The 26958-nt window shown below is 38.6% G+C and overlaps 2 protein-coding genes across 2 annotated transcripts in view; both read left to right on the top strand.

The window, feature by feature from the left end:
- The window catches only part of LOC126285033 (diacylglycerol lipase-alpha), a 591792-nt gene extending 566532 nt beyond the window's left edge, over window positions 1-25260 (top strand). Inside the window, exon 19 of the mRNA XM_049984357.1 lies at window positions 21271-25260. Within this exon, the coding sequence (XP_049840314.1) occupies window positions 21271-21672 (402 nt within the window). The 3' untranslated portion in view covers window positions 21673-25260. The remainder of the gene's footprint in view (window positions 1-21270) is intronic.
- LOC126283979 (progranulin-like) lies at window positions 7173-8742 on the top strand. The gene has a single exon (XM_049982441.1). It carries the CDS (start codon window positions 7232-7234, stop codon window positions 8426-8428), a length of 1197 nt encoding a protein of 398 aa, XP_049838398.1. The 5' UTR covers window positions 7173-7231; the 3' UTR covers window positions 8429-8742.
- Window positions 25261-26958: the final 1698 nt, after the last annotated feature.

Raw genomic sequence — 26958 nt, 5'->3', positions numbered from 1 at the left:
TCCCTGTGTGTCCGATACGTAGGGGGTTGTAGTATATTCCTAGAGTAGTCATTTAAAGCAGGTTCTTGAGACTTTGTTATCAGAGTATGTCCGGGTAGTTTATGCCTATCTTCAAGACTCTTCCAGTTCAGTTCCTTTAGTACCTCTGTGAATCTCTGCCACGGATTAAACCTGTGACCATTCGTCGTGCTCTTCCCTGTTTACGCTCAATATCCCCTGTTAGTCCTCTCTGGTACGGCTCCCACACACTTGGGCAATATTCTAGAATCAGTTGCATGAGTGATTTGTAAGCAATCTCCTTTAAAGACTCATTGCCCTTTGCCAGTATTCTACCAATAAATCGATCTCTACTAACTGCTTTACCCACGACTGAACCTATCTGATCATTCCATTTCACATCCCTAAAAGTTGGTCGATTCCAAAAGTGATTCATTGATATTATAGTCATAGGAGAATAATTTTTTTCATTTTGTGAAATGCAAAATGTTACTTTCTCAACATTTAGAGCAAGTTGCCAATCTCTGCACCACTTTGAAATCTTATCAAGATCTGGCTGAATATTTAAGCGGCTTTTTTCAGATTGTAATTCATTGTACATAACTGCATCATCTGCAAAGAGCCAGATTTTACCATTAAGTTTGTCTGCAGATTATTAATATACAACATGAACAGCGAGGGTCCCAATACAGTTCCCTGGGGCACACCCGAAGTTACTTCTACATCTGACTAAGGCTCTCCATCCGAGATAAGATGCTCTTTCTTCCCTACCAAACAGTCCTCAATACAGTCACAAATTTAACTTGATACCTAGTACGATCCTACTTTTGGCAATGAGCATAAGTGTGGTACTGGGTCAAATGCATTTCGGAAACCAAGAAATACAGCAGCTGCCTGACTGCCTTGATCCAAATGCCATGTGAGAATACCGCGACTTGGGTTTCACATGTTCGGTATTTCCGAAATTCGTGCTGACTGCCATCGAGGAGGTCGAAGTCCAAGTTACCTCGCTATGTTTGAGCTCAGAATATGTTATAATATTCCACAACAAATCGATGTCGAGGATGTTGGGGGGTTCTCAATAATTTTCCAATCCGCCTATCTTATTGTTATTTGTCAATATTGTTGTCAATATCATCAGGTCACAGATTGCGTGGTATAGAGATTTAGACAAATCTAAAAAGCATGTTACTGTAGTGGTGAGGAACAATGATGTTACACCAATGTGTAGTTCGTATTGTAGCAACGAGTATGAAATAAATTATAAAAAAGATCTAAGAACGACTCGAAGCATCAACATACCGGTAGCAAATAACTGATTATACTAGCAATGGTTGACAATAGTTCTAAATATAATTTGATATTTTTATAAAGAATTTACAGCAAGTACGCAATGCTGAGGACACATGACTGTAGCACAGTCTAACTGTAGCTCCCAGTAATCTTTGACTTTCTGCAAAATGATATGTCCAAGTATAGTGTTTGGATGAAGAATGCTTCCCGAATTTTCGTAAAAGATATGTTTATGTGCGAGGAAGCAAAACGACATGTTGTGCTGTCAAATTTATTTGCGTGCGTTAGTGGTGTTTTTTACTTGCATGGCGTGTTGTATGTTGGAAGATTGTTATGTGTAAGATCATATAGTTAAACGTTCGACATTGTTCACCAACGAGTCTTTCCTGTTTACTGTTCGTTAGGTATTGTATTCGCACACATTTGAAAAGGGCAAAAACCGAAAGTAGCCAGTAGTGTGAAATGTATACACTCTGTAATAAAGGCACTTTGCATAATAAAACTGACAGCCTACTGTGGTTTTTAAAATTAGTTCATCACTATGAAGTTTAAATTTATGTTCGATGTTCTAACATTTCGATTGTTCAGAAATGGGTTCCGTACTGTAGCTAGTCTCAATTTTATACCCTTTCTACGACAGCCATCATTAGTTATTTTGTTTTGCTCAAATATCAAAACTCATGTATACTTCAAGTGACTCATTTACTAATCTAATTCTCTCAGCATCTCTTGATTTAATGCGACTATATTCCATTAGCAATGTTTTACTTTTGCTCATATTCAGCGTATATCATGTTTCCAAAACGCTATTCATTCTCTTCTAACTCCTTTGCTGTTTCTGACAGAATGACAAGATATTTTGCAAACTACAAAGTTGTTATTTCTTCTCCATGAACTTTGATTCCTTGTTTAAATTTTTCTTTGGTTACCTTTGGTGATTTCTCAACATAGAGATTGAAGAACTTAGGGGATAGGCTACAGTCCTGTCTCACTCCCTTTCTCCGCTAATACTCCTGTTCGTGTCCTTCTCGTAACTGTTGTCTGGTTTCTGTAGCAGTTGTAAAAAACCTGTCGCTCTTCGTTTTACAGTAGCTACTTTCAGAATTTCAGAGGGTCTTTTTCAGTCAACAACATCAAACGCACCTGCCTTCTTTGGAATTTGGAATTATTGCATTCTTTTTGAAGTCTGAGGGTATTGCGTCGGTCCATTATGTTTTTCACATGTAGTGTAAAAGTTTTACTAGGCTAGCTCTCCCAATAATCAGAGAAAATAAGAAGTCAAAGTATTGTGGATTTTGGGTAAGAACATAAAAAAATCAATTACAGAGAAGCACGCTGCGTATTTTGAAAAAAAAATATGAAGGAATGAGTCAGACTATGTACAAAATCATAATGCTGTCAAAGTAGTTGTGAGAAAGCAGCAATCAGTTCTCAAGTGTTTTAACAAATACGACAAAGCTGTGGCAAGAACTGCAATTGTACGAAACTACTCGTGGCTAAAGTGTTACAAAGATTTATGGTTAATGGAAGAGAGAGAAGAAGAGTTTGAACAGAGAACGGGTATCAAGAAACGATTATTCAGGAATAAAACAAGCGTAAAAAATATGTGAAAGGGATGAAAAACAAAAAGCCGCTGGAGTAGACAAAATTAATTTAGAACTTTTCATATACGGTGGGATGCTACAGCATTGGAGACTGCTGCGTTTTGTAAAGAAGTGCCAGCACACAGGTACAATACCAGGAACGTAGGAAACGGCGAACATAACATCTTTGTTTAAAAAGTGCAGCAATAGAGCGTGCAAAAAGTACAATGTAACTTAATTAAATGTACAAGCCGAACATCTGAATAGCAAATAGAAGACTTAAAAGGCCAAAGTTGAAATGCACATTGGAAAAGAACAAAGTGATTTTCAGGACATGTAGATACACTTAAATTAATTTTGTTTTCTACAACAAATTTTAACGAAACACGAAGAGCACACCTTTGACGTCTACTTTAGTTTAATTGACTTTGAGATGACTTTTGATAGTGAAATCAGTAGAAAATATAGACTCTTTAGAAAAAGAAGGCTATCCTGTGCAACTGATAAATGGGATGAAATGCAAAGTACAAAAACAATAACAAGTTTAGAAACACAGAAATTAGAAGAAAAAATAAAAAGAAGAATTACACAAGACTGCCCTATGTCGCCGGGATGTTTCAACATTTACATGACTGACATCATCAACAACTGGAGACGATAACGGTGCAAAATTAGAACGAACAGTGCATTTTAAACATTTATTAGATGCTGACGACCACGTAATAATTAAAGAAACTGTAGACATTAAAAGATGTGTACACCATTTGTGAAAGATTCCGTGTAAAAATATTTAGTGTTAAAACAGAAGTGAAGAAATACTAAGAAATATAGACAGTAAGATCCAAAATTGTCCTTGAGAAAAAATAATAGAACAAATCGCCTCCAATTATGTAGTGTGTTGAATCTGTAAAGAGAAAGACAGAAGTCCAAAAATAAGGCTTATAATATTCTAAGCCATATGTGGGACCATGCACAACGCTTTAAAACAGGAGCGAAAACAAAACTTATTTTTTTAATGCCATACCAGTCCAAAAATTAGTACATGGGTGTGAGAAAACCATGTCTGGAGTTCGTAACTGTGAAATGTGTTTCCTACAGAGAACGAGGTACATTGAAAACATAACGGTATGTTTCAAAAGAAATTTGTGTATTCGTCTACATCAGTGTTCTACCCTTCAAAATGGTTACGACTAGACGTTGTACATTTATCCCAGCGCTTTTTCGAATCCCCTAGACGCTTTTGAAACCAATTGTTTGAGATTCCTTCCAGCAAGGTGGTTTGTAGCCGCTAGATGAAGCCAACAACGATTTTGTACTACTAAGAAGGGAAACATGGGTGTACGGATATAATAGACTAAGGCTCAATCGTCCCAGTGCTACTGCAAGCGTTCAAGACCGAAAAAAGCTCGGCAAGTGAAAAAAAAATTAATGTTATCCTCAATGGGTCTTTCTATTTTAACGGAATTCTTGCTACAAGGTCGAACGACAGTAAGGAGTTCCACTTACAAGTTCGATGCCTATAGCGTGAAGCAGTGAAGGAAACAAAAGAAAAATTCGGAGTAGATATTAAAATCGATGGAGAAGTAATAAAAAGTTTGAGGTTCGCCGATGACATTGTAATTCTGTCAGAGACAGCAAAGGACTTGGAGGAGCTGTTGAACGGAATGGATGGTGTCTTGAAGGGAGGATATAAGATGAACATCAACAAAAGCAAAACGAGGATAATGGAATGTAGTCGAATTAAGTCGGGTGATGCTGAGTCTATTAAATTAGGAAAAGACACTTAAAGCAGTAAAGGAGTTTTGCTATTTGAAGAGCAAAGTAACTGTTGATGGTCGAAGTAGAGAGGATATAAAATGTAGACTGGCAATGGGAAGGAAAGCGTTTCTGAAGAAGAGAAATTTGTTAACATCGAGTATAGATTTAAGTGTCAGCAAGTCGTTTCTGAAAGTATTTGTATGTAGTGTAGCCATGTATGGAAGTGAAACATGGACGATAAATAGTTTAGACAACAAGAGAATAGAAGCCTTCGAAATGTGGTGCTACAGAAGAATGCTGAAGATTAGATGAGTAGATCACATAGCTAATGAGGAGGTATTGAACAGAATTGGGGAGAAGAGGAGTTTGTGTCACAACTTGACAAGAAGAAGGGACCGGTTGGTAGGACATGTTCTGAGGCATCAAGAGATGACAAATTTAGCGTTGGAGGGCAGCGTGAAGGGTAAAAATCGTAGAGGGAGACCAAGAAATGAATACACTGAGCAGATTCGGAAGGATGTGGGTTGCAGTATGTACTGGGAGATGAAGAAGCTTGCACAGGATAGAGTAGCATGGAGAGCTGCATCAAACCAGTCTCAGGACTGAAGACCACAACAACAACAAGTTCTAGGGGACTGATGACATCAGATGTTAAGTCCCATAGTGCTCAGAGCCATTTGAACCATTTTTTAACTGTCAAAATGCAAGCATGCATGGATTGTGTTGTACTGGTGCAGGATACCGGTTTGTGGGATGGAGTTCCATGCCTGTTGCACCGTACATTCTGGTAACCACCGCTGCCAGCAATCATGTACCGTAGTTACGTTCCTGGCAAGTCTTTCTGCAGTATCGCAGAAGAAACATCCAACTTCTCGTAGCCGTATTACGCGACCGTGTTCAAAGTCAATGAGGTGTTGACAATGTCGTCTTTCTCGCGATAAGGCATTCTTAATTAACATCAACTCGGTACGTCTAATCTGAAAGGTAACTAACGCTCACGACCGTTACAGCGTGTATTTTAAAAAAAAAAACCTGATTCGTATCCTCACAGTGGAGCTACCAGCGTCAGTCTTATGCGACTGGCGCAGAAATTTCAGTAGGCATCATCTTTTAGATGAAGAAACATGCATATCAACTTTCATTTATGCCGCACAAGTCCTTCTTCGTGTTGTGTTTTTTTCCCCGTCAGTGTAACCGCCGAACCGGTATGCTATGTCTGAGGCGTTCCCTTTGCTCTCATTCTGATTCTGTTCATAGAGTTTCAACAAAATAGTTAGTTCTTCACTGGTTTCTTTCGCTTTGTTTCTAGCTCGTTTGTGATCTTACAGTACAACTCCCTGCGTTCTCATCGACAACCTTCAGATCTGTTCGCCGGACGTCCTCCATGTGAAATCGACATTCATCCCAAGAAAGTTGCTGACAAACAAAAGTTTCATACAAGTCTACAAAGTCCTTATTATAGATGCAAGATATTGTTCCGCTGGTTCTGTAGATAATTATTAACACACAACATTTTTTTTTATACAGTGTATACCTTCAACAATTCGTAAACCTTCTTTTTACGTTCAGCTTGATTACAGTTCCTCGTTGTTCTATGGAAGTTGACACTGTCGGCTACTGCAATCCATTCTGGACATTCCAATTATCGGAGATGCTGTGGCTTCCTACCCGAAGGAAACACTATTAGAATTTTCTTGTTTACTAGCCAACTTTGTTAGTTCGTCAGATACCCTTATAGATTTCAGTTCCCAAAATGTGAAGCCTTCTTACGCATAAGGACAAGAAGGTAATGTGCTGCAGATGAGAGCATATAATAAAAGGAACACGCGAAATAACGTAGAAACAGGGCTGAGCTGAATTTGCTGTCTAAGTATAGTGTTTAGTTCCAACGGAACGATAAAACATAAGAATCGGATGAAATAGTTTTAATTATTTTCCATTAAAATTATATCATCTTAGCAAAGCAATTTTTCGAACCCCTAAAAAGTAATTACGACACTCATCATAGCTATGTTTTAATGTTAAATGTACCTTCCGTACTTTTAGATTTCAAAGATGCTGCAAGATCATTATCTTTTCCATGTCTACGCAGCATCCATTTCTAAACTATGTATGCTGTAGACAAAATATGCACAATTTATTTGTCCATGGGTGGATATTGACTTCCTAGGGATACTGAGATTTGCTCTAAGCCATTTACAGAAAATTTCTTCCTCCTCCTCCAGCTTTTGTGAGAGCGTAAAAATCGTCACTTAAGCGTAGACAGCTTTCTGAAACGCGCTACTTTTTTGTTAGCTTATTTACTTTCTAAACAAATGGAGTTAATCATTGTCACATCCTTAACGCTGTATGTGAAACACAGAACGGCGGCGCGCTGTCCAGCTCGATAGGCGTGTCTGTATCGCTATTGGGCGGTGAGTCGTGGCGTCATGTGACGCGATGCGCGGAGTCAACCAACCAGCGTTGCAATGCGATATCGTCGTGCCTGGTCGCAGACTCGGCGCGAATCGAGTTCGGCGGCCACAATCGATACATCGACTGCAACAGCTACGATATGTCGAGAAACAAAAGCGGCAGAACAGCTGTGGTTCGGTGTAGTCATGGCCGGACCGAAGTTGTGCGTGCTTGCCTTCGCGTTAGCAGCGTGTGTTTCCGGAGGTTTGTCGACATGTACGCAGTCATCCTGCCCACGGGATGAGACGTGTTGCACACTACCAGAAGGCGGGGAGGGCTGCTGCCCTTACAAAAACGCCATCTGCTGCCTCGATGGCATCCACTGCTGCCCTTTCGGTACCGTGTGTGACGAAGAACATCGCCGCTGCGTAAGTGTTCTGGAGAAAGGGGGCAGGGAGTCCGCTCTCCTTGAGTTAATCGCCGCCCCAAACATCAGTGTGTCATCCAACGAGCACTGCCCCGACGGAAGTACCTGTCCTGACGTTTCGACGTGCTGTATGACGACAACGAAACACTACGGTTGCTGTCCGTTCCAGCAGGGAGTCTGCTGCAGGGACTTGACCCACTGCTGCCCCTACGGAACCCACTGCATCGGGGGCGGGCTGTGCCGTCGTCAACAAACAGAAAACGACATTGAGGGAGCGGAAGCTCCACACACAAATCAGGCTGTAATCGAAACGACAGCACGTCGCGGGGGCGTGTCTGCCTGCACAGACACGACGTGCCCGCAGGACCAGACGTGCTGCGAACTGTCGGGCGGCGGAGAGGGCTGCTGCCCGTACCCAGACGCCATTTGCTGCCTCGATGGTCTCCACTGCTGTCCCTTCGGCACTGTTTGCGATGAGGAGCACGGACGGTGCATTGACGTTCTACAAGAGAAGAAAGAGCGTGTCGTTTTCGTCGAGCTGACCCCCGCCACCACAACGAATATCAGTGAGTCAAACGAGCACTGTCCGGACGGAAGCACCTGCCCCGGTGTCACGACCTGCTGCATGATGCCGACGAAACATTACGGCTGCTGTCCGTACCAGCACGGAGTCTGCTGCAGGGACATGACCCACTGCTGCCCCTACGGAACACACTGCATCGGGGCTGGTCTTTGCCGTCGCCAAGAAAGCGAGAGTACCTTGGAAGCAGCCCGTGTGCAGGAGAAGGAGCAAGTTGTCGTCGCTGAAGGATGCAGTGGAAGACAACAGAGATGCGGAAGTGACCAAACGTGCTGCGTGAAGAGAGATGGTTCAGCCGGGTGTTGTCCAATGAAAAATGCCGTGTGTTGTCACGGGATCGATTCTTGCTGTCCACAAGGATTCGTATGTAGTATCTTCGGGTGCCTGAAAGTGTAGGCTATCCGGGCTTTCATACTTCTGTATTAATTTTTGTATATACAATTTACACAGAAAGCTCTGTTTCACCTCACACAGTGCCGAATTTTGTAGTAACTGAAAAGGAGCGGGAAAAATATATGCGAGAGAGGCTGCTGCAGACGAAATTGCGTGTGTAATAATGATACAGTTTCTGGACCTTTAGGCACGTTTTCAGTGTATAAGTTATCCTAAAATTCTTGTGATTATTGTATCACAAACTGTTTTTTGAAATTCTGAATCCAAGCCATATGAGCTTTGTACATTCAGAATAGAAATAAAATGTTTTCTACAAACTGAGGTTTTTTTCTGAGCGTTATCCTCTCATTTAGACAACTAACTCCGTCATTCTTTGGCAACATGAAGTTGGAATTCGGTTTATATATATATTTTTTCTTATACTGGTCAGGGTTATATTTTAGTAGTCTACGATTTAAATTGAGTACCGAAAAAATTTAGCCTTATTGGAACGTCTAAAAATAGATTATAAACGTCATTTAAAGTATTTCCAGCATATCACAATACGATAAATTATTCAATGTTATTTACTTAATGCAATTCGGTAATAAACCTTCAGTTACGTTATATAAAAAAAATTGCGAGGAAAGAATGTCATAACCAGAGAAAATATTAAGTACATTCACCTAAAGAGCAGTTGTTCATATTTAACACAATATGGAGAAGAGTAATTTTTTTGCTATAGTTTTAATGAAATGGAAAATTCAATGGCTTTTAGTTGTTTACAGGTGCACAGGGTAGTCTAGTTTGGTGCACTGCTGTACACTTTTTTTTTTTATTCCGTAGTGGACAAATTTCATTCTCATGGGCTACATACACTATACACATTTATAGTACATGTACAACTTTACTCGATGTCATTTTATTGTGAAGTGCATCTCTGAAATGTCAGTTTTTTTGCTTCTGTTTCTTTTACTACATGAAAATGCATATCCTAGTTAGACAATACAATGTCACTTTCATTCCATTATAGTATCTGTAGTAATCACATTACAAATACATATGTTGAATTAATCAAATATTTTATAATCAAGGCATGTTAATATGTATGTAGCGATCTGTTGGAAAATGGGAAACTGGAAAAAAACAGTTGCTCGGAAGCCAGTTAAGTCTGTGCTGTTATGTTTTGTGTGCTGCATGTCTGCTATTAGTGAGTGGTTCATTCCTCATTCTTATAGTTTGACCTGGAGTTTTAGGTATGCTGAATCCATAATGATTTACCTTGCTGTATTTTCTTACATCTTCATTTAATCTGTAGCTTTGTGCTAAAAAGAACTGTGAAACTGTGTGCATCAGTTTGGACAAAGAGAATCAAGATATGAAAATGTCACAGTTTAATATATTTTATGCTCAAGTCTTCCACAGCAGATCACTTCCTGTCAGTTTAGTAATAGCAGGACTTCATCCAGACCTGTACGTTCATCATAACAGATTGCTTAGAAATGGTTCAAATGAAGTATGCAATAATGTTTCTCTACATACAAAAGGCATAATATAAAATTTAATGTTATTTTTATAGAAGAGCATATAACCACCAATTTTCAGAACAAATAAATGGGATCACTGAAATCAACCAAGCAGAAAAAGAACACTGACAGCATTGATTCTGGAGCATTATAAGCAGTAACCAATTAGTTCCTAATCTGCAGTTACAATGGGCAAAATGCAAGAAGTTATGTGGAATGGTAGTTGCTTGTTGGCGACCTTGTCTGCCTTCTTTTATACATTCTGCTGTTTGACAGCAGGGTGGTCTTGCAGTAATGCTTAGATACTTTCCAATGCAATTGACCAGCTTTTGCCCTAGAACTGTCTGATCATTTCACTGGTAACTAGTATTTTTTTTCTTTTATAAGGTACTGCATTCTGTGTTGGTGAATTATGATGAACAAATATTTATGAATTTGTTTGTTTGGCATTTCTTGTGCTTGAGATATATTATCAGACGATAAACACCTGTCAGCTTGGTACTAGTCCTATGAGGTTTTAACACAAGATTCACTGTTGAGGATGGTTCTCTGCAGCAGGAAACCTTGTGTGGTGTGTCCTTCATGAATGGTGTTAGGACGGGCAATTACATTCTACTGACAAATCAGCACACCCATTAAGTGTGATAATGCACAATGTTCTTTAGAATTATTTATCAAATGGTGTTTGTCAGCTATAAAAAATTGAGACCAAGTTATAACTACCAGGGGGAAAAACACGCTGAAGTGAAACAAACAGTAATACTAAAAAGCTTAGGATGGTCTTCTTGCAGGGCTACCATTCTTGTTTTGGTCACATATATTTCCTTGTTTAGTTTCAAGTGTTCGATCAAGTACATCAAAAATACTAAAATAGTAGCCAAAACAAAGGTAAGAAAGATAATTGCCTTAAGTTTAATTTCTCAACCTTTTACGTTGAAATGCATGTGTTGGCAAATAAAGCAAAAAAATTGGTTTTGTGATTATAAATAAATGAAATACACACAAACTCAAAATACAACATACTACAAACTTTGTTGACTTGATTAAATAATTAAGTACCACTTCTATAGTAACACCATAAAACATAATTGGGGAAAATATGAATTTATTTAATGTAAACCTAAAACAGAACAGTTTTATGAACTACAAGGTGGTTAGGTTTCCTGAAGAGAGATACAGTGAACGAGACGACTTGTTTATCAATTTATTTAGCTCCCATATTATTACATTCATGACATTGGACTTGTCATAGTACAGAACAGTATAAAATTATATATTTACATCATGTACAAAATCTTATTATTGGTATCAACGGATCTTTATAACAAAAACATTATTCTGATTATGTGCATACAAATAGAATAAAAGCTTGCAAAACCCCCTTGGTTGATTTTAATAAACTATTAAATAGCAGTTATCATTTCAGGCAAATGCCGGGATGGTTCCTTTGAAAGGGCACGGCCGATTTCCTTCCCAATCCTTCCCTAACCCGAGCTTGCGCTCCGTCTCTAATGACTTCGTTGTCGACAGGACGTTAACTAACTTAAATACCAGTTCTTTAGTTAACTGGGCATAGCACAAAAGCGAGGTGCTGGATTACTTACATACGTGGATGAAAGAAGTTGGGTTTGATCTTGGAATGGTTGATAATTATGGATTTTTGTTTGGAGAGTTATGAAAAACCTACAGATTTGAGAATTCATTAATGCTGTAGAAGCTGTTGTTTATTAGTAGATTTTCCAACTTTAATAGTGATATATGATTTATATTTGTGTAATCACAGATTAAAGTATTAGTAATCAAGTAGTTCATTATTAGTCATTGCCAGTTGTTGGCACAGATATAGGGGTTGATTTTGAAAATTATACATAATTAAGTAAGTAATGAACATGATCAGTTGGTTAAATTATGCTCAGTGGAATGTCTCTGAATAACATAATAAAATGATCTGAAAGAATTACTCGAGTTTCATTTATTATGGGATAAATGACAGACTTTGCTTTGTTGACAGAATAAAGACAGTTTACAGTTCTTATACATTGTACATAACAGTCCCAGTAAAAAGTATTTCATCATGAGTATTGCTCAAAATATGGTGAATATGGATTGGCTGCGGCAGATTGAACTGGCTGGGGACTGGATTGGCTCACTAATGTGCAGCCTCTACAAAAATGTTGGATAAACTAATTCAGAGAAAGAGTAATGGTTAGTTGGAACACCTTAAGAACAAATCATCAATAAAAGATTTTGAAATACTTCTACATTTTATGTGTGGCAGATTCTTACCCTGATATCAAGCTGCAATTATTCATAGCATACATGGAAGCAAGTGAAAAGCTGTTTTTTCTTGATGTGCAGATGGATGTGTGTGTGTGTGTGTGTGTGTGTGTGTGTGTGTGTGTGTGTGTGTGTGTGTGTGTGTACACCTGTCCTTTTTTTCCCCCTAAGGGAAGTCTTTCCGCTCCCGGGATTGGAATAACTCCTTACCCTCTCCCTTAAAACCCACATCCTTTCGTCTTTCCCTCTCCTTCCTGAAGAAGCAACCATCGGTTGCGAAAGCTAGTAATTCTGTGTGTGTGTGTGTTTGTGTGTTTTGTTCATTGTGCCTGTCTGCCGGCACTTTCCCGCTTGGTAAGTCTCGGAATCTTTGTTTTTAATATAATGAAATTTTAAAAGGTATCAGATAGATTATATAATGGTAAGACAGAGATTTAGGAACCAGGTTTTAAGCTGTAAGACATTTCCAGGGGCAGATGTGGACTCTGACCACAATCTATTGGTTATGACCTGTAGATTAAAACTGAAGAAACTGCAAAAATGTGGGAAATTAAGGAGATGGGACCTGGATAAACTGAAAGAACCAGAGGTTGTACAGAGTTTCAGAGAGAGCATAAGGGAACAATTGACAGGAATAGGGGAAAGAAATACAGTAGAAGAAGAATGGGTAGCTCTGAGGGATGTAGTAGTGAAGGCAGCAGAGGATGAAGTAGGTACAAAGACGAGGGCTGTTAGAAATCCTTGGGTAACAGAAGAAATATTGAATTTAATTGATGAAAGGAGAAAATATAAAAATGCAGTAAATGAAGCAGGCAAAAAGGAATACAGACGTCTCAAAAATGAGCTCGACAGGAAGTGCAAAATGGCTAAACAGGGATGGCTAGAGGACAAATGTAAGGATGTAGAAGCTTATCTCACTAGGGGTAAGATAGATACTGCCTACAGGAAAATTAAAGAGACCTTTGGAGAGAAGAGAACCACGTGTATGAATATCAAGAGCTCAGATGGCAGCCCAGTTCTAAGCAAAGAAGGGAAGGTAGAAAGGTGGAAGGAGTATATAGAAGGTTTATACAAGGGCGATGTACTTGAGGACAATATTATGGAAATAGAAGAGGATGTAGATGAAGACAAAATGGGAGATACGATACTGCGTGAAGAGTTTGACAGAGCACTGAAAGACCTGAGTCGAAACAAGGCCCCCGGAGTAGACAACATTCCATTAGAACTACTGACGGCCTTGGGAGAGCCAGTCATGACAAAACTCTACCAGCTGGTGAGCAAGATGTATGAGACAGGCGAAATACCCTCAGACTTCAAGAAGAATATAATAATTCCAATCCCAAAGAAAGCAGGTGCTGACAGATGTGGAAATTACCGAACTATCAGTTTAATAAGCCATGTCTGCAAAATACTAACGCGAATTCTTTACAGACGAATGGAAAAACTGGTAGATGCAGACCTCGGGGAGGATCAGTTTGGATTCCGTCGAAATGTTGGAACACGTGAGGCAATACTGACCTTACGACTTATTTTAGAATAAAGATTAAGGAAAGGCAAACCTACGTTTCTAGCATTTGTAGACTTAGAGAAAGCTTTTGACAATGTTGACTGGAATACTCTTTTTCAAATTCTAAAGGTGGCAGGGGTAAAATACAGGGAGCGAAAGGCTATTTATAATTTGTACAGAAACCAGATGGCAGTAATAAGAGTCGAGGGGCATGAAAGGGAAGCAGTGGTTGGGAAAGGAGTGAGACAGGGTTATAGCCTCTCCCCGATGTTATTCAATCTGTATATTGAGCAAGCAGTAAAGGAAACAAAAGAAAAATTTGGAGTAGGTATTAAAATTCATGGAGACGAAGTAAAAACTTTGAGGTTCGCCGATGACATTGTAATTCTGTCAGAGACGGCAAAGGACTTTGAAGAGCAGTTGAACGGAATGGACAGTGTCTTGAAAGGAGGATATAAGATGAACATTAACAAAAGCAAAACGAGGATAATGGAATGTAGTCAAATTAAATCGGGTGATGCTGAGGGAATTAGATTAGGAAATGAGACACTTAAAGTAGTAAAGGAGTTTTGCTATTTAGGAAGTAAAATAACTGATGATGGTCGAAGTAGAGAGGATATAAAATGTAGACTGGCAATGGCAAGGAAAGCGTTTCTGAAGAAGAGAAATTTGTTAACATCGAATATAGATCTATGTATCAGGAAGTCGTTTCTGAAAGTATTTGTTTGGAGTGTAGCCATGTATGGAAGTGAAACATGGACGATAACTAGTTTGGACAAGAAGAGAATAGAAGCTTTCGAAATGTGGTGCTACAGAAGAATACTGAAGATAAGGTGGATAGATCACGTAACTAATGAGGAGGTATTGAATAGGATTGGGGAGAAGAGAAGTTTGTGGCACAACTTGACTAGAAGAAGGGATCGGTTGGTAGGACATGTTTTGAGGCATCAAGGGATCACAAATTTAGCATTGGAGGGCAGCGTGGAGGGTAAAAATCGTAGAGGGAGACCGAGAGATGAGTACACTAAGCAGATTCAGAAGGATGTAGGTTGCAGTAGGTACTGGGAGATGAAGCAGCTTGCACAGGATAGAGTAGCATGGAGAGCTGCATCAAACCAGTCTCAGGACTGAAGACAACAACAACAAGGAGCCTGTGTTTTGACATCATTGTATTTAATATGTTGTTGTATGGGAAGGACTGTGTTTGTCAGTAACAAACTATGCTTTTGATGGGGTAAATGAATTATTTTTTGACACAAAAATTACCAGAGTCACTTTCTTGTATTTACTTTGTCCTTACCTCAGCTGTCAGGCACACGCAGTTTACAGTGTGATGCAAGGGATGGAAAATTGTACTGTAGACACATCGCCTGTTAGTACTATCTGGCTCGTGTCCCACATATTAGAGATATATTCTGGAAGCAGTTGCATTAGTCATTTGTAAGCAATCTCCTTTGTATACTGTTGTTAACTGCTGACATGTATCTGATTCTGTGTCTCCTCCACTAAAAGAATATACAATTTGTGGCACAAAGTATTTTATGAATAATGCAGTTTTGTTAACTAGTGAAACAGTTTCTGTTTAAAATCAGTGTATTAGTTAAACTTACTAAACTGGAATGATTGTCACAATTATCACAACTAACTATTATTACATTAGGGTTCCTCATGCCAGTATTGTTGTATAAAATTTATCTGAAGTTGAAACTGTACCACATTTGAGTAGAAACTCAAATTTTCGAAGTTAATCTCCATGGTCATCATCTGGAAATGATTGTGTGCTGAGAGTGAAGGGAGCCTCTTACACAGTTCTGGTCTGGAACTGAAATGTATCTTGTATGCAAAGAGGCATCACGTGAAAATTATGAAAGCAAATGCAGGGAATTGGGAGTAACAGAGACCATCATCAGTCCCGTCGTTCCCTACTGAATGCCTGGTAAACTCAGATAGGAAACTGAAACTATCCAGATATTCAAAACCAGACTAAAAGAATAACTTTTTAGCCCCTCCTTCTACAGTCATAACATTTTTAACATTTGGAGCCACAGATGTAAAGTCCACACAACTCTAATGTTTGTACTAGACAGATCCTACTTTGTCAGCATAAAGACAGCTAAACATGGTCTGTGTGTAGTTACATAAATGTTTTGTTTCAAGTATTAGTTACAAACAGCGGTCAAGTGGTACAATAGAGGTAGTGGTGGCTTATTTTAAAAAATTTGTTTTTGTTCTAATATACATATAACGAGTGCTCTAGAAGTGATGCCAATAATTATCTCTGTAAGTAGATTAGCAGTTGCCAGAACTTGTTAGGATGCTTTACAGAAGTAGGCAGCAGTGGCCTCAGCATCTGTCTGTTAATGTATGACTTCAGGTGATCCATATCCACCTACGATGAGTCACATCTTTACTCTAAAAAGACTTACATTTTGGTTTTTATCAGTTAAAACACTGATTACGGTGTATGTATGGTGTCAACCATACCTCATACAAAGAATTTAGTGGAACTCAAGAATTTTGACTCGAACATGTTACTAACATACAAGAGAGAAGAAAAGGTATGACTTTTAGCTGACATCCACTGCTGAAACCATGTTAACAGAGGCAAAACGTGCCTATGAGTTTAAGAATATCCAGTTGCAGCATGTAAAATGTGTTTTGTTTGATACATCTTATGTAGCTGCTGTGGAAAAGGTCACTAAAATTCCAATGTTCAATCACCACTTAACAGTAAAGAGGGTGTTAATATTAAAAACTAGCATTTCTACTGAAGTATGATGTATGAATTCTGAAAGAATTTATACATTAATTAACTACTGGCAAACTTGACTTAATTTCTTGCTTTCTTGGTGGAATGTTGAATTCTTCATTATAAGTTGTCTGATGTCTTCCTTTAAAAATACTCCATTAACAGATCAACCCTTGTTTTTTTGTTTGCTGTCATTATATTCAATGCACTTTGTTATCTACTGGAAGATAGCTTACAAATCTCCTGAGCTGCTGTGCAATATTATGAATATGAAATTTATTATAAGGTTTTCGTGTGACAGGGTCTCGTACCCAGGTTGTCGAGAAAAGAACATAATGTGTTCATGGAGTAACCAATTCATCAGCAAATTTTAAGCAATTCACCATTTATGTTGAATTTTTAACAATAATGGAAATTCCTGGGTGGCACAGTATGTAAAGTAGGGGAAAGGCAACCACTCATGTACAGCAATTTGGTGCATTAGTACAATAACAAAACAGATAACAGCATTCACACTAGCTTCTGAGCACTAACTCTTTTTCCAGTGGTAGTTACACATTCACACACACAGATACCCAAATGCACATTCCTGTGGCCACAGAAAGATTAATTATAGAAAACAATTTACTGAGCTTTTCAAGTCAATAAACTTTACCAAAAGCCATACACTTTAAGATATTTTATTTTATTTTGAAAGCAACCAGTTTTGGCAATTAATTTTGCCATCTTCATGCAAAATGAATTGCAACACATCACAGAAACCACCAGCAAAAACCTAGTCTGTGTTCATAGTCCACCACAGCTCTTGGACAGGGTTGAAACTAAATCGATGCTCACAGTCATCCCTCGAAACCTCCAAGACTAACTGATGAGTGGCTCCCATGTCATGTCCAACCACTCGAGTACTTGTCATACATGCTTCGACGAAGCACTCAAGAACAGTCTCTTGAAATGCAGCATCCTGTTGTGTTCGAGGTCTTCCAGCATCACCATGATATCCCGCTATCGAGCCTGTTTCACAAAGTCACCGGTGAATTGCTGTAAACGTTTGTTGGTGTGGATGGTGTCTTTCTGCATACCATTCCTCATACGACCATTGAGCTTCATGTGCATTACCATCAGCTAGTCCATAAACAAAAACCATATCTCGATGTTCTTCAAATGAATACTCCGCTGCCATGCTTACTGTATGACTAAATCGCAGGTGACTTTGTGTGCTCTGAAGCGAAGCTTGATGTGATGTGAGGTGGATACAAACAGCAAGATGTATTTGACACATGTGCATATCACGTTGAGCCAATGTTGGGGATAGGGATGTTTGTATGTGTGGACCAAAAGCCATAGTGCTGCCCATCAACAGACAAACAGCAACAGGGCAATCCCATGGCCAACCAGAGCGCATGGCACCAAGTTTCTGTAGTTTGAAAATGGTGCATTGTCAACCTACACAACATTAGTAATTTTTGTTCCTACTGGCATCAGCTATCCAGGGTTAAAATTTCATGACACAATTTTTCTCCACACTGTATATAATGTATTTTAGAAGTAATTACAAAAATTATCCATGTGAGTAGGTTAGCACTAAACATAATTTGTTGTTAGTAGGGCTGACATGTGTAGTCAGGAATGGTTACTTCAAATTGTTAGTTTATGACTCTCTTTCTTGATGGAATTTATGGAACACAGTGTGCAAATGAATGACTGAAAAGGACATTTTTCTAGTTTTGACCATTACTGTCTCCCGTGAGAATGTGGGACACTTTACAAAGCTCTTGTATACGGTTGGGTACTGCTAACTTTGAGGTTGAATTCTTGAATGCCAATAAACTTTGTTACACAATAAACATAGGTCCAGAGTGACGCCGTCTGTAAACTATTCCATATCGTGCACTGTTTGCCCTTTTTCCATTATTAATAACAAAATAAAAAGCTAAATACACTCACATATGCTGTAAAAGCACTTACATAAAATGAATGCACAAAATGAATATATCAGTCATTACTGATGGAACTCGATAACTATCAGTAGAAAATGTTGACTACAGAAAAAGATTGTCAGTATAGTAAAACAAATTAAATACAGAGATTCCTATAGGCCAATATCTAAAAGTCAGTGTAGTGTCCTGGCTTGTTTATATGGTTACAAAATATTAATGTTCACAAAAATAAATACCTTAAAAGAAGAAAATATCGTAAAGCATATCTGTGATATTCACTCTTATGATTGTAGGCGGAAGTGTAACTTACATGACTATACAGTAAGTACAAAGATTTGTAAAGGGTGAGTATACTGTGCTGCAATTATGCAATAGAACTACATGCCATACTATTTAAAATAGCTGTTAAGTTTAAAGTGACCATTGCTTCTATTCTGTTTCTGAGTTTTGCAGCACCATATAAATTAGTGTAATTGATCAAATATTTTTAGCCATTTGCAGACTCAGTTTTCACTCCGCAGTGAAGTGTACACTGACTTGAAACTGTGTGCCAGGCTGAAACTCAAACCTGGGCTCTTATTGTCAAGTGATCTTTCATAGAACCCAATGAAAATCTGGTCATATGTAAAGGCTGTTAGTGGCACCAAAGTTAGTGTCCAGTCCGAAGCAAACGAGACAGCAACTTAAACTGAAAGTAGCAAAACAAAAGCTGAAATGCTTAACTCCATTTTAAAATGTTCCTTTATAAAGGAAACCCCAGGATAATTGCCCCAATTTAATCATCATATAGCTGAAAAGATGAATGAAATAAGTATCAGTGTCAGTGGTGTTGAGAAACAGCAGACATTGTTAAAACTGATCAAAGCTCCAGGATCCAATGGACTCCCTGTCAGATTCTGTACTGAATTTTGTGGCTGAGTTAGCCTTTCTCCTAGCTACAATCTACTGTAGATTGCTCAAACAAAAATCATGTCCAGTTTTTCGACAAAGGCCCAGGTCAAACTACTGTCCAATATCCTTGACATTGATTTGCTGTAGAACATATTCTGAGCTCAAACGTAATGAGGTATCTTGAACAGAATGACCTCTCAATGCCAACCAGCATGCATTTCAAAAACATCGATCATGTGAAACCCAACTCACACTTTTCTCACATGACATACTGAAAGTTTTGGATCAAGGCAACCAGGTAGATGCTGTACTTCATGTACATTTATTGCCAAAAGTACTGTTATATGGGGTATCAAGTGAAATTTGTGACTGTATTGAAAACTCTTTGGTAGGGAGGAAAGTGCATGATATCTTGGATGGAGTCATTATCAGATGTAGAAGTAAATTCGAGTGTGCCCCAAGGAAGTGTGTTGGGGGACCTTTGTTGTTCATGTATATTAATGACCTTTCAGATGATGCAGTTATCTATAGTGAAGTACTATCTGAAAGAAGCTGCATAAATACTCAGTCAGATTTTGATAAGATTTCAGGGTGGTGCAGAAATTGGCAACTTTCTCTAAATGTTGAGAAATGTAAAATTTTGCATTTCACAAAATGAAAAATGGTAGTATCCTATGAATGTAATATCAGTGAATCACTGTTTAAATCGACCAACTCAAACAAATACCTAGGTGTAACATTTTGTAGGGATATGAAATGGAATGATCACATAGGTTCAGTTGTGGGTAAAGCAGTTTGTGAACTTTGATTTATTGGTAGAATACTGGCAAAGAGCAGTCAGTCTGCAAAGGAGATTGCTTACAAATCACTCATGCAACTGGTTCTAGAATATTGCTCTAGTGTGTGGGAGCTGTGCCAGGTAGGACTAATAGGGGATATCAAATTTATACGAAGAAGGGCAGGGCAAATTGTCACTGGTTTGTTTAATCCATGGGAGAATGTCACAGAGGATACTGAAGGAACTGAACTGGAAGATGCTTGAAGATAGATGTAAACTATCCTGAGAAGGTCTGATAACAACGTTTCAAGAACTGGCTTTAAATTACTACAGTAGGAATATGCTACAACCCACTTTGTATCGCTCACACAGGGATCTTGAGGATAAGATTAGAATAATTATTGCACGTGAACGGATTGTGATGAAAGCCTAGTAACTGGTACAATGGTATGTACTCTCTGTAATGCACCTCATGGTGGTTTACAGAATATAGATGTAGGTGGGACCTTTGCTATTTGTGAACAAGTGCTTTACTGATCGAACTGTCTGAGCACGACCCACGAGTTGTCCTCACAGTTATACTTCCACAGCTCCTCTCCCCCACCTTCTGAACTTCCCAGAAGTTGCACTGCATAGCTGCATACTTTATACACTCCACTGCTGGGTAAGATTCAGTCTGGAAAGAATCACCTCAGCAGGAGCTAAACTGTTTCTCCTCTATATGTTAGGACCACAAAGTATGCAGGAGAAGTTGTGTTAAGCTTGGAAGGTACGAGATGAGGTACTAGTGGCATAAGATTCTGAGGCGATGTTGTAAGTACTGCTGTGACAGCTAAGTCAGTGAAGCACTTGCCTGCAAAAGCCAAAGGCCCCAAGTTTGAGTCCTGGACCAAAACACAGTTTTAATCTTGTAGGAAGTTTCACACTTAACTGCAATTATTACTTTCAGCCATGTTACTTACTCTTACAATGATGTTACAAATATGCAAGAAATACTGAATTATTATTTCATAATTGTACTACTTACTAATTGTATTTGGTATCTTTGACCTGTTTCATCTTATACCATATGTACAAACAATGTAACAAATTGATATTCACAGGACTGATAAAGCACTACAAAAACAAATGAGGAAAGCACATTCACACAAGTGTTCCATGTGGATGATTTCACTGTGTTTGCTAATTGCTGTGCCTACAGGTGAAATTTACCCACAAGCACAGAGGGAGCACCGTGACTGCCAGCGCTGTGAGGCAGGCAGTCAGCTGTGACCGGGCAGCGCGGGGCGACCGGCTTCCTGGCACTAGTGCCACGGATTTCTCACAGCCAGAGACGCTCGACAATGACACCTGCCGCTCGGAGAGCAATAACAATGGTGGCAGTGGGAAGGTGGTAGGCGGCCGCCACACGCAGCAGAACGCGGCAAGGTCGACACCAGCAGTGGTGCGGTCGCGGCGCGACTGCCGGTCCGATCGCCGGGCTCTCGAGTCACTGCCGTTGCTGTCTGGCATCGCTTCCAGACCGGACGGGGTTTCCCCCTACCCGCGCGAGAAGTACACGTACCCCATTACCGCCGTCGGCAAGGGCGAGAGCAGCGTCTGAGGCCTCCTGCCGACACTGCACATCGAGTGTTTCCACTTCCTCCTTTGACCTCGTGAACTGAACTGGAATACCTGTCGAGCAGTGTTTGTCACTTCATCATTACAAAAGTAACTGTAGATAAGATGAAACGATATCATTTATCTCTTGAGACTGAGTAATTCTGATCTTAATATAGATGATAACTGAAATCTGTAAAGTACAGAGTGCTGCTGTATGTCAAAATAAGTGCAGTGAAGTGCTTTGTGACATTCTCGTTGACATGTGAATTGTATCAGTATTTTTACCCTGTTCTGTTATTAGCAGTCTTCGTGTATTTCTCTGCTTGTGATGTCAAGCAGTGTGTGGTTGTTCCCCTCAGAGAAGCAGAAATGTTTTTAATAAAAACTAACGAGAATTGTCTTATGTAGTGTGACACTATATCAGATGTATTTTTAGATATTTGACTGAAAATAATGGTTTCTCAAGATAAAGCAAGTCTAAGATACTGCTGGTGCATTAAAAAGTGAGATTTTGGCTTCGTACTTATAATCACTCTCACTTTAAAACTTGGCTTATTTGGAGGACTTTTCTACTATTTCTTTCAGAATAATATGCACGATTACTTCCCATTTGTGACTATGTGACTGTGATGGAATGAGTGATAGGTTGAGCTCTAGGTACACAATTGAATGAATATGCCTGGAGACATCTGTACCATGCAAAAATGGTTTCTGTAACTGTTAGAAAACATAAGAATGATGAATCTGTTAGAACCAATTGAAAGAGTGTGTTGTGCTCAGTAAGAAAATAAGTGAAATGACTTGACAATTTTCAGAAATCTGTAACCAGCACTGCTCATCTGTGAAGAAATCTGAAAAAGTGAACACGAATTTTTAAGAAAGCAAATGAGTGTAAGAAATGTAAGTATATTACTAGACATGTCTTTTCAACCAACTATAAGACTCCATGTTTCGACAACTATCCCCTATTAATTTTAGAGCAGAGACCCTGCTAATTGGTCTTATAAACTGTCTTGTATAAAGGATACTCTTTTTTATAACCTATTCCTCATTTTCTTTTAAGAAAAGTTGCACTTAGTCCGATCCATGATAAATCATCATTTGTATCTTGTAGCAAGTGTACACTAACATCACCTTGTCTCTTCAACCACTCTTATTTTCCCATTTCTACAGACCATGTCACTGACAGAAACCTGATTTCCATTGTCTTCCAATCTATTTCATTGTTTTAGTAACTGATTTTTGTGAGATATTGTCCTTTGAACTGGCAAGATTTTTTCTCTGAGTCTGATGCCATTATTGTATCTTGTTTGTCTTACCATTTGCCTTTAATTTACATTATTTATGCCCCTGACAGAAGGAAGCTTTGAATTAAGATGTTCAGTGTTCTCAGACGGTCCAGTTAGATAATTCCTTGCAAAAGACAAGGATCGGGTTCTGTCATATAATCTGTCTGCAGGTTTCATTTCAATATGCAGTCCAATGAATGTGGAAGATTCATTCTGCAAACTACCACTAGGCTACAGTTAAAACATTCTTTGCCATAACTTCTATCAAAGTGGAGCTAGTCTCTAGTTTAGCAAGGTATGAAGGAGGGAGGCACTGGTGGACAGAGGGTTCAGTGACTGCACAATATGTACCTAACTACCCTATTTGCTTACAGTAATGGCCATGAAAGCTAAGGCTAGTTTTAACCCATCATAAATCTGCTGCAATGTATACATCCTGCAGTATGGTGAAAAACTGCTTCTGGAATTTATGTGCTACTTTTTTTTATGAGATTCCAATTAGTTCTAGCTATTCTACAAACTTCACATGCTTCTTCTTTGTTTCTCTGTATACCTAGCTTTTGAGAAAGTAATTTATTATTTACATTGAATGCATTATTTAATAAAATGTTATAGGAGTTGGAACTAAATGATGAAAAAAAATTAAAAAACATGAGCTTCTAGCTGAATACTCCTCTGCCATTTTCAGTTTGTAAACATAATTAACTTTTTCTCATTCTCTACTAGTAATTTTCATATAAGTCCTTCTAACTTCGGAGGAAAATAAACATGTGGAGTGTATGATTTTCCTCTCTCTACAAATGGAAAATTGTACCGCGATAGGCGCATAAAGTTAGAAAGGAAATGTAAGTGTACACAAAGAACACTCATCTAATGTGAGCATGTGAATGATATGTAAATGACTGAGAGTAGCACAGCAATGTATTCATGAGCAAATAAGGAAAGAAAATCTGGAGGAATATAAGAATGAGAATTCTGGAATAGAAGGGCAATGTTGAAAGAATGTCTTCATTAAGAAGGAAGTAAAAGCTTAATGAAGCCAAGAGTATTTTAAATGATTGAACCTGTCATAACTGTACAGATTTTAAAAGGAACACAATAACATACAGTTAAAAGTAATCAAGAGCATCAGGATCTCTCACTTAAAAAACAATTTAACAAGTTTAATGAGTTATTTAGGAACTCCAAGAAAGTACCAAACAGTCAAAGTACTGAAATTATGAAATATATTCATTTGCAAGCATTGAAATGTGGATACGTAAATTGTGGACTGACACTGCAATGAAAGCTGAAGTGTGGGTCACATAAATGCTGTCAAAAGCAGCCATGCTTCATTTGACAAAATCAAGTGTCATCTCATAACAGAAGCAATGCAAAAGGTTTCAGTAAAGGAATTATTCAGTGTCATTGCTTCCTCTGAACAACTGTAATTGCAACAGTGAAGTATTGGAAATACAAAGTCCCAGGATAATACAAAACAAGTTCCACAGAAAGTATAGGTTCTCCAGAATATGTCTTAAAATAAAAACAAAATTAGAAAACCACAGTTGTTCTAAAGAACAAGGTTTTGTCAATAGTAACAGTGAATATGTTCAGAACAAGTTAAATAGTGTTAGAGTACATATAAAATGACTAATAAGCATCAAGTCATTCTTCTTTGTAGTAAAATAGCCAATAAACAGTGTTTCCCAAACATACTGAAGTTCAGCACTGCCAGGCCCTGTTAATACATGGGTGGGTGACCATCAGAGTATACCAGTAATGCAACAAAAATGAGAAATTAATGTTCATCAATTTTTCATATATGATCTCTCACATGTCATTTTGATACTATGCTCTTCCAATATTTTTGCTGCTGATCTATGTAATGCATTGGCTGTGACAGCATACTTTTCTTTTGTGGAAGCCAACTTCATAGTTTTATTTTTATTCTGGCTTATATGACTTTTTTGAAGAGTATTCCCTCAGGCAGATGCTGGAGAAACACCAGTTTTATTCCCCCATCCTCCTCCCCTTCCCTAGCCCTGATCATTTGATTACTTAACTTTTAACTGTCAACATTTGAGCACATCTAAATTTCTGACCAGGGATCAATAAACCAATCATTGGCATAATCAATGCATAAAATATAATGCTGTTCTTCATTGATATGCATATCTTTTATCTTTATATATAAACAAAGATGATATGACTTACCAAAGGAAAGTGCTGGGAGGTTGATAGACACACAAACAAACACAAACATACACACAAAATTCTAGCTTTCGCAACCAATGGTTGCTTCGTCAGGAAAGAGGAAAGGAGAGGGAAAGACGAAAGGATGCGAGTTTTAAGGGAGAGGGTAAGGAGTCATTCCAATCCCAGGAGTGGAAAGACTTACCTTAGGGGGAAAAAAGAAAAAAGGATGGAAAAAAGGATGGGTATACACACACACACACACACACACACACACACACACACATCCATGCACACATATACAGACACAAGCAGACATATGCAGAAATATGTCTGCTTGTGTCTGTATATGTGTGCATGCGTATGTGTGTGTGTGTGTGTGCGAGTGTATACCCATCCTTTTTTCCATCCTTTTTCCCCTTTTCCCCCCTAAGGTAAGTCTTTCCACTCCTGGGATTGGAATGACTCCTTACCCTCTCCCTTAAAACCCACATCCTTTCGTCTTTCCCTCTCCTCCCCTCTTTCCTGACGAAGCAACCATTGGTTGCGAAAGTTAGAATTTTGTGTCTATGTTTGTGTGTCTATCGACCTGCCAGCACTTTCGTGTAGTAAGTCACATCATCTTTGTTTTTAGATATATTTTTTTCCCACGTGGAATGTTTCCCTATATATATATAACTTTGTCATTAATTATCAGCCAGAAATATGCATTCAAAAATTAGAATCACCATCATGTTTTAAAAGTATCTGTGTTTGCTAGTAGCAGTTATCATGTGGACCACTTCTACATATTTAGGACACATCTTTTGTCCCACAAAACACTCAATATTTGAGCACTACTGCTAGGATCATTCTAGGAAGCTACTGGGCAGGGTCTCACTAAGACCCTCGTCAGTTGATAACCTAGACGTGAAGGAATAGGGCCTTACTGCTGGAAGTCTGAGACTCATACTGCTTCTTGGCTGCAGGAGATATGTGCTGCCATTCTGAAGATTACCATTTATTTAATTGATGTAACCAGGTTTTGTCTCCTGCAGAGGTCACCTCCTTGGAAGTTCTTATCTCCCCAGGAAATATCTATCAGTCGGCATACCCATACCATTGCCTTGTGTTTGTTTTTATGCATATAATATACAGATTTTGAATTTATTTACATCATCTGACCACAGAAATGAAATTGCTCTTCATTTTTCTTCTAGAATATACACAGATAAAGTATTTTTCACCCACAGGGGTTTGATGTGCCTACAACATTTACATTATGTAACACCATGAAATCACTGTTACTTGAAACACTTATTTCTCAAGTTTCCAGACTTACATTAGCATTTTTGTTAACTGTATGCACCTGAAACCCTTTCTTGTTTTCTACGATATTCTCAGTGTAGCCGCTAATACTCTTTTGATAACCCTGCAGTGTTCACTGGTGTTTTGCTTACTTGCCATTGTAGTGACCACCAGTCATAAGCACTTGCTTTTTCCCATAAAAACCCTGTGACAGCCATCTTATGCCTAGGACTGTTGAGTTGTAATGTAAAATTGGCAGCAGTGTTTTATCCTTATTTTCACTGATATAATTTCCATTTTATGATATGGCTCTATTCCATAACTTACTACATATTTACAATAATTATGAGAATTACTGTCTGGAGCAGTACATAAAATAAGGGAAAGGCAACCACTCACCTATAACAGATTGATGCGCGGAGCACTGTAACACATAACAGAAAACAGCATTCACACTAGCTATTGAATACTAGCTCTTTTTCCAGCAATAGTACAACACATTCACGCACACAGACACTCAGACACACAGTCCTGTG

The sequence above is a fragment of the Schistocerca gregaria genome, chromosome 8, assembly GCF_023897955.1.
Source record: "Schistocerca gregaria isolate iqSchGreg1 chromosome 8, iqSchGreg1.2, whole genome shotgun sequence".
Classification (NCBI taxonomy): domain Eukaryota; kingdom Metazoa; phylum Arthropoda; class Insecta; order Orthoptera; family Acrididae; genus Schistocerca; species Schistocerca gregaria.
Note: the sequence above shows the minus strand (reverse complement) of the source record. Positions and strands in the feature narration are given on the sequence as shown.

Excerpts from the sequence above, each read along its gene's own strand:
- LOC126283979 (XM_049982441.1), top strand. The coding sequence starts at position 7,232 with ATGGCCGGACCGAAGTTGTGCGTGCTTGCCTTCGCGTTAGCAGCGTGT.